The 8,777-nt window shown below is 47.5% G+C and overlaps 1 protein-coding gene across 1 annotated transcript in view; it reads right to left on the bottom strand.

Moving 5' to 3' along the window:
- Positions 1 to 8,777, bottom strand: part of TH (tyrosine hydroxylase) — a 21,449-nt gene that overhangs the window by 4,511 nt on the left and 8,161 nt on the right. The window contains exons 3-12 of the mRNA XM_009637283.2: positions 8,121 to 8,295; positions 7,233 to 7,321; positions 6,949 to 7,016; positions 5,164 to 5,214; positions 4,160 to 4,305; positions 3,611 to 3,746; positions 3,413 to 3,482; positions 3,016 to 3,072; positions 2,329 to 2,424; positions 2,024 to 2,157 (exon numbers count right to left, since the gene is read on the bottom strand). Of these exons, the coding sequence (XP_009635578.1) occupies positions 2,024 to 2,157; positions 2,329 to 2,424; positions 3,016 to 3,072; positions 3,413 to 3,482; positions 3,611 to 3,746; positions 4,160 to 4,305; positions 5,164 to 5,214; positions 6,949 to 7,016; positions 7,233 to 7,321; positions 8,121 to 8,295 (1,022 nt within the window). The remainder of the gene's footprint in view (positions 1 to 2,023; positions 2,158 to 2,328; positions 2,425 to 3,015; positions 3,073 to 3,412; positions 3,483 to 3,610; positions 3,747 to 4,159; positions 4,306 to 5,163; positions 5,215 to 6,948; positions 7,017 to 7,232; positions 7,322 to 8,120; positions 8,296 to 8,777) is intronic.

Here is an 8,777-nt window from a genome sequence, read left to right as displayed (position 1 = left end):
GGGAAGCAGGCCGCAGGCCTCAGGGGAAGCGGGCTGCAGGCCTCAGGGAAAGTGGGCGGCAGGCCTTGGGGGAAGCGGGCTGCAGGCCTCAGGGGGAGCGCATCCCTTTCCCAGACGCTCCTCCGGCCAGTGCTGCATGTGGTGGGGATGCCAACTCCTGGATTGCCGCGGTTTGGGGAGAACACCCCTGGCTCCAGACAGGGCCAAGAAGCACCATGGCCCAGGCCGCAGCCAGGTGCTTGCGGGGAGCTGCCACACTTGCAGGGGAACAAAACCAAGCGCAAACAGAGCGATTTTCTGCCCACTCACATGGCCCACCTCCTAAAAGATGCAGCTTATCTCAGCGCCCCCAGCTCACCCCGCTTATTAATGCCATCAGCCACAGCCATGACTTGTAGCACATGCTAATGGTTAGAAACTTGCCCTCCACCAATGTGTTCACCTGACACCTTTTTGAAGGACATAAGTACAACAGGCATGCCTGGAAGGGCATTTGAGGTGCGTGTCCACCCTAGAAAACTGGTTGAAATTTTTTTTTCTGGGAAAAGAGGCTTTTCTTGAGAAGTAACACTGATAATCAGTGGTGGCAGCTGCCAGTAATGCAGAAAAAATATAGATGTTTTAATGCTTCACCTCATAGAGTAACATCTGTGTGGTCTCTGAGCTCTTTAAAGAGGATAATTTACAGCGCTTGTCACTGTCAAAACCCTCTAGCCTAATCTTGGCTGTGTATGTGGTGTATTTTTCCTTTTTAAATGCAAGGAAATGACTCATTAGGCAACAGCTGGGGTTTTTTTAAAGCAGCCTAGTGCGTGTGAGAGGACAGGCTCCCCAGGTGCTTGCTTTTGAGCAGCTAGACTCCGGGTTGCATGAATGGTGCAAGTGAGGGTAATAAAAGTAGAAGCTGAAAGATAGCAGTCTTATTTATATGAAATATGTTATTTATATGAAACACCCCACTTGCAGGAACTCCAAAGTCATGTACGTTGTGTAATACTTGGTCTCATCCTATCCCTTTCTGAAGCTAAGATAAAATGGTTTAAGCAACGTTTTCCTGTCTCAGTCAAATGTTTTAGCTTTCCTCCCATGGGCGGTTCTGGGTATGGCCAAGAAAATGCTCTTCTGAACAGATGTCTATGGGTAGAGCTGTTCCTCTCCATCCTGTTTGCAGTCCCATGGGATGGGGAAACCCAGTTACACTGGTGGGATGCTGTTTGGGGTCTGCTAACCAATGTTAACCAGCCTAGGAAGCAAAAGCTCCTTTTTCTCCATGGATAAATCTATCCCTGTCAAGCAAATCTTTTTTCTTTGTGTATGAGCTACTAACAATGCCTGGGGGTTTTTTGCTGGTTGGATGATAAATGGGTAAGTTGCCCAGCAGCTGCTCAGAAAGACATCTTTCTGTGTCCTAAACTCGGAGAATGCCGCTGTTTTGAGCAGCTCTTCACCACTCCTAAAACTTTCACCCACAGAGTAAACTTTTATGTGACACAGAAGCCCATGTTTCAGAGGGACACATGCTGGCGAGATGCTCCCAGGAGGGACAGCCAGTACCTGACCTGTATCACTTGGTCCATCTGCAGCAAGGAAGCAGAGGGAGTCCTGGTGGGTAATTTGGGTCTCTGGTTTCTGGACCACCAGCCCTCTCTTCTGTTGCTTGGCCTCCCCTGGGGAACTGCAGATAGTCTGTAACTCCTTCCTATGAGAACTAGGCAGATGAACTAGATCTGTTCCTTCTCATGCTGCCTCAGTCTTGTCTCCAAGAGTGCCTCCCACTACATCCCACTTCTCCACACCCACGCCCTTGAATCCAGCATATTTTGGGGGGCTGTTGGGTGAATCCAAGGAACTAAGCTTTGACCCGGTAGGAACTGGGGAATCACTTTACTTTGAAAGATATGATAACAGTTTCCAGAGTATTTCTGAGACCTTGAACTGAAAGCAGCCATGATGTCAAGCCCTATTTCAATATGTTATAGCTTAATTTCCTTCTAGTTCCATGTCCCTCAGTGCCCAATCCTACCTCAGTTTACTTTTGGCATCGCTGAAGCTCTCAGACACAAAATATACGGGCTGGTAGTTCTGGTCCTGGTAGGGCTGAACGGCAGCAGCATCGGGGTCAAAGTCCCGCACCTCTGGTTCATCTGACAAGGAGTGCTATGGACACAGGAGAAAAATGCCAGCATGAAATCAAGAGGATCAGGAAGCACATATGTGATCGACAGAGGTGGAGAACAGATTGGGTAAAGTCATTGGAGCTGTGCAGAGGAAGAAGGGGTTTTACTGTATAGGGTCTAGAGCAGAGAGGCAATTTATGCTGGGACTTACTATGAGCTCCCCGTAGGAAGACAGGAGCCCGGCTCCGTAGGCTTTGACTTTCCCGTTCTGCCTGCAGAGCCCAAACTCCACCGTAAACCAGTAAAGCTGTGAAAGGAGAAAGAAAAATGCATAGGGGACACAGTTCCTCGTTTTCATCTCTGTCACTTCTGAGCCCTTGCATCGTGGCCAGGGTCTGGGGTTGTTTAAATTAACGGGTGCCTGGCACTTTGTCACCTCTCCTTACCCATTGCTGCCAGAGCAAAGTGCTACACTAAGCTGCTGCCAGACCAGGACTGATGGAAACCGTCCCTGGGCTGGTGCCCTGTGCCCCTGGCTGCTGTGCGGTGCTGCCATTCAGTGCCCTTGGAGCAGGATGGGTCACCTTGCTGAGGGAGAGCCAAAGGAAGCAGATGTCATTTAATCCCATCCCAAAGAGTCCCAGCAGTGCTGTCATTAGAAATACAATGCTGGATGATACTCCGGTGCCCGAGAAAATTGGGTTAATGTGCAAGCGAGCTCGGCTCTTTAAGTGATCTCCGCTCTGCACAGTCATTGTGAAAGAGCAGGGCTGGGCCAGCTCAGGTAGAGGCTCTGAGCCTGCAAATGTGGGGAGACCAGGCCAGACCAGTCCCTCCGATACCACAGAAGTGCTGCTGGAGGGGTCAGGGCCCCCATCCAGCAAAAGGGAAAACTTACCGTTGCAAGTTTCTCAATTTCTTCATCAGTTGCTCCCAGAGACGCCAGCCCAATGTCCTGGGAATAGAAGGGAAGGGGCAAATATCAAGACAGATTTGGTCTGAGGGCCTTATGCGTGGACTGGTCTGGTTTATTGCCTTGAGACAACAGATATTGTTGCCCTGCGTTGCCATGCATTTGCTGGGGCTTCATCGTGCTCCGACTAAAAACACTTTGCTGCAGAGTCTGATATTTTTACTCTGTATTAGGGTTCTTGGTTCATCACTAGGGCTCCTGAACATTGTGTTTAAATAAATAAATCCTAGAACAAGAAGGGTTTAGGTGGCGAGACTGAGGTCAGTTTGGGTTCCCACCTCATGCCCTGCCCTATTGCGGGTAAGGAAGATGACCACCTTACCTGAGAGAACTGGGCAAATGTCTTGTCGGCCAGCATTGGGACATGCCCCAGCAGCTCATGGCAGCAATCCCTGCCCAGGGGGAAAGGAAGAAAACATGGTCAGCAGCAGACAGAGTTTGTCCATTAGGGAGAAAGGTTAATTGCTGGTCAGGTGGGATGTCCTGACAGGGGAGGCCATTGGGGTTGAGTGATACTCACGGCTCGGGGGAGTGCATGGGTGAGGACGCATGGCGGATGTACTGCGTGCACTGGAAGACGCGGAAGGCCAGGCTGGCGAGGAAGTCCCGCGCTGACAGCAAGCCGGCCACTGGCCGCAGCTGGAAGCCAGTCCTCTCTGAAACAGCACGTACCGTCTGCTGGGGTGCATGGCCCACAGGCTGTGCTGGTGTCCCATGTTCCCAGCAGGGACAGCAAAAGCGTCAGTGCTGGAAACTAAAGGGCTTCTGTTGTGCCAAGTCATATCTTTTTGCTCCTACTAGGGAGCAACATCTGCTATTTAGGTGCTCAGTGAGATCATTTGACTATGGGCTTGACCTTCAGTAGCAGCCCAGTGTGTTTAGCTGCAGCCCCCACCACCTGGGGTCTACCCCTGTCCTCTGTGGGCAATGCACAAGCCTCCACCAGCTCTCCTCCCAAATCTCAGCTCACATGCTCCCCCTTCAGATTCGGGTTTCCCGGCTGTATCTCCCACCACCATGCTGGAGCCCTGGCAGACCCTGGGCCTGGGTCCCCCAGGCTCGCACCCACCTTTCAGGAAGCGGGAGACCTCCTCCAGCTGAGGGATGTTGTTCTCATTGTAGCCACAGAATTTCTCCAGTAGATTGAAAGCTTCGAGGTACTCCTTGCAGGCGTGGGTGGGGTACAGGCTCTTCAGGGTGCTGTACACCTCCTTCCTTCAGGGCGAGAGGTGGCAGATGTTCAGTGGCTTGATGTGTCTAGTCCTCTCCTGTCCTCTGGCTATACACTATCAAGGACTCATGCCTCTAGGTTTCTTGTCCTTTTGCCTCTCTCCACCACTAAGCCTACGTCTGTACGCATTGATAGGGGTATATAAACATACAGACACACATTCAAATGAGCCTGCAAAGTCAGCGGTTGTATCTGCACAGAACTATTTCTGACCTTGAAGGTTTAAAAGGTATTAACTGGAATTAAAATATTCCCTGTAGGTTAGCTCCTGAAGTTGCACTATGAAGACAGTCAATATAACCAGGAGATGACCTTGTTTAGGAGCCCGTGTACTCAGCTCATATCAGCTGGCCTTGTTTTCAGAGGCACTCCTGCAGTGACACTCCTGGAAATAATCATGTTCAAAGGAAGCATTTTCCTAAGTGAGGCCAGTGAGGGACCATGCAGATATTCACCACAGGCCTCACACTTCTTTCCACAGCTATGGTAACTGCCCTTTGTTTGGAGGCTGCTACTCAGTCAGGTCACCTTAGAGAAGTGGGACTCCAAATTATCTACCTTGCTCTCTAGGGAGGGTCCTGGGGGACCTGAAAGTGCTCTCAGTGCAGCCCCAAGAGAGAGGGATACAGAGCATACAGGTTTGGAGGTCGCTTGGTCTCCTGAATGCAGTCTTTACCATAAAATGGCATGCAATGAATTACTGGGTTTTATAGCAAGCCATTAAGTAGGATGCTTGCACTCCTGACACATTTTTCAGGAGGTCACGCCCTAACAGTTTAGGTTTTGATTTCCAACTTCTAGTGGTGAAACCAATAAAGGTCAGAGATTGAATCAGCGCTCACCAGGTAGCGATCTCCTCTGCTGTGTACTCCACCTGAGGGATCGGGTCCCCACTGCAAGGCAAATGCACCGTTACTGACAGCAGCAGAGCACAAGCCAGGCTCCTCTTCCCTTTGAGAAGGAAGCACTTTGGAGAAGCTCTGCATGATGTTGATCCAGCTTCTTTAAACCAAACAAGAGGTAACAGGAAGGACAAAGCCTTAGTACTGGGTCATTTGTGCAGGTGCAACAAATACATAGACACAGAGAAAAGCATTCGTCTAGCCAGAGGTTGTAAATGAACAAGGGTTGAGGAAAAGCTTAGCAGACATAATATTTTTCAGAAAAAAAAAATGGGTTTCACTGGAAAAAATTGAAACTTTGTGTGAAAATAATTTCATGTGCCTGAACTTCACGGGGCTGATGGCTCCAAGAATGAATCAGTGGCTGGGAAACAAAAGCAGCTAATAAGGAAAACTAAATGAATTTGAACTGCAGAAAAATATATTGTCAGTAAGATTGAGTATGGCAAGAAAAGAAAATCTTAACATTGATATAAGTGGGAACTAAAGACAACTGACACTTTTGCCTTTTCTGCATCATAATTAGCAATCGTATTTCCTAAATCCCTCTGTTATGTATTTGAACAAATGAGATATTCACATATTACAGTGCTAAAGCATAGTTCCTGTTCCGTTAACAGCCTGAAGGGATGCTACACAGCGGCTCATAAATGCTAACCTGCAGATGAGATGTGAGAGAAGACACCTCAAATGGGTGCATCATCTTAGGACAGCACTTATTCCTGCATCTCTCAAGACTCTTGTTGGCACAGTGTTTTTCTGTGCATTTAGTATCGGTACAGGGTAAAAATATCGATGTCTATATTCTGGGCTTCAAACCTGCAAAGAATATGAAACCTAACAGAGCAGGAAGCCATGCTGGGACCACACCGGTTGCAGGGGTCGCTCAAGGAGTTGACCCATATGATTTCCATAGTCTGCTTTCAGCACAGCTTGCTACAGAAATCTACATTTAAAGTCCTGCTTGTAGAGGGAGGCGCTACAGTGGAAGGCAGTTACTGAACCGGATCTAGGGAGTATTTTACAAACCCAACTGAATGTTAGAGCTCTGTTTGAAATTGTAGTGAAAAGGCTGAGTGCTATCACTGCATATATCAGAACAGGAGTATTAAGTAGGAGTACGAGAGATAGTCTTAAATCTATATAAGACAATGATGAGACCATTACTGGAATCTATTTAATTTATCAGTTAGGAGGTGAACTATTTAGTCTATAAATACCCTCATAGAAAAAAAACCTGATAGCAGAATTCAGTCTAGCAGATGAAAGGCACGAATGATCCATTGGGTGAAACCTAAAGCTACCGAAGTTCAGTTTAGAAACAAACCCCACATTTTTTCACAGCCAGGATAATGAACCATTGGGACAAGTTTTCTGCGTACATGGTAGCTTTTTCAGTACTCAAAACACTGAAGTCGAAACTAGATGTCGTTCTAAAAGAGATGCCTCATTTCAAAATTAAGTTTGGGATCTGATGGAATTGTATGTGGCTTTGGTTATGCAGGAGGTTTATTCTGGCTTTATTCAATGCATGAATTAATGACCACATTTTTTAATTAAGAAGAGACTGGGATACATAGAGACAAGAGGGATACAAAAAGAGCTGGCAAGGCCAAATGGGGAGACAAAACATGAAAGAATTCTCATGCAGATAGCACAGTGAATTCCCAACATGTTGCATTGGCATGGCATTATCCTGGCATGGATGTTAGGAAGGAGACTTACTGCTTATAGTGAAAAGCAATCTCTGCTATCGATTTCCTTCTCTGGCGATATACTTGGTCAGAGTAGCCCTGTGATGACAAATAGGAACAGAGACAGGATTTTTCATCAGTTACTAAAATTTCTCACCCAACAAAGCTCATCACTGACTGGAGAAACTTCTCCAATGGTGGTGATTACACTACAGTTCCCTGATCAGCTGCACTAATAGGTGTTCTCCAGCTCCCTGCTTCTGAGGGAAGGCTTGGCACTCAAATGTGAGGATGTGCCCACACAGACTAACTCACCGGGTGATCCAGATCCAAGTCAGGGTCAAACTTGGTGACCAGATGGTGGCATTTGTCCAATTCACAGATTTTTCTGGGAAACCAGTGAACTGCAGGGAGAGAGAAAGAGAAAAACTGGCTGTGGGAGTGCAGATGAAGCATCCCCTGCTGAGAAGGGGTTGTGAGGTTGAACAAGATACATCTGACTTGATGTACCAAATGCACACACACACCAGACAGCACATGACACAGCTGTGCCTTCTGGGCAGTAGTTCCATACTCTCAATGCTCTCATCCTAGAGTCAGGCCTAATGCCACGATCTGCATCTCATGACTTCCCTGCCCACCTCTCAGCAGAGTACTTTGTGACAAAAGTAAACGAGAAGGTGAAAATGGGATTTTACCAAAAGATTCTAGACTTCACATTAAAAACAAATCTAGAAGCCATACTGGTTGTAGAGCGATCACTGCACATCTCTAGGGATATTTTACAATAAGAATCTCCCTGTCTTCAGAACAGGATGACATGGGGAGTGTCTTGTAGTTTAGTGCTGGACCCCTACAGGGTTTCTGACACATAGGTAGGAAACCACTTTACATTTATAATATAAAACACTGGAGTAGGGATGGAGGACTCTCTAGGAGAGGTGTGAACAAAGCATGAAATTTAATCTCCTGTTTCTATTTTTTCAAGCTGGCACCAGAAAAATTGGTTATGGAGTCTGGAGTCTGTTGAGAAATGGACAAGGAGGGAAATGGCTTTCAGGATTCAGGTGTCCCAGAGGCAGTCTTTTCTGTGTTGGTCAAATGAAGCATACAGTAGCCCTTCCCCTTTTCTGGGAATAACAAAGTCTCCACCCTCTTTCTACAGCCTCTCCACAAAAGTGAAACAGTTTATAAGTTCCTTACATTTGTCTTCCTTAGTGGTCCTGACATCTTCTGCTACCCTCTTGATGGAGCTAATGAAAGTATTGAGGTCAGAGCTGTGGACTTCACAGCGCACAAAGTACTCCAGTTCAGCGGTCCCTTCACGAGGCTTTCGACTAAGCCTTGTCTCCAGGTGGTGAATTTTAGCTTCAAATGTCTATTGGCACATGGAAAAGGAGAACAAAAACATTAAGTAACACTTGAAACAACTGTTGGTACTTCCCAAAGGTGTCCATATCACAGAATCACAGAATGGCAAGGGTTGGAAGGGACCTCGGGAGATCATCCAGTCCAACCCCCCTGCTAAAGCAGGCTCACCCAGAGCATGTTACACAGGACATCATCCAGGAGGGCTTTGAATATCTCCAGAGAAGGAGACTCCACAACCCCCCCTGGGCAGCCTGGGCCAGGGCTCTGTCACCCTCAAAGTAAAGAAGTTCTTCCTCATATTCAACTGAAACCTCTTATGCTTCAGTTTGTGCCCACTGCCCCTTGTCCTGTCACTGGGCACCACTGAGAAGAGTCTGGCTCCATCCTCGTGACACCCACCCTTAAGATATTTGTATGTGTTGATGAGGTCCCCTCTCAGTCTTCTCTTCTTCAGGCTAAACAAGCCCAGCTCCCTCAGCCTTTCCTCGT

Source organism: Egretta garzetta, unplaced genomic scaffold (assembly GCF_000687185.1).
Source record: "Egretta garzetta isolate BGI_Z169 unplaced genomic scaffold, ASM68718v1 scaffold44, whole genome shotgun sequence".
NCBI lineage: Eukaryota > Metazoa > Chordata > Aves > Pelecaniformes > Ardeidae > Egretta > Egretta garzetta.
This window is presented reverse-complemented; position numbering and strand designations above follow the sequence as displayed.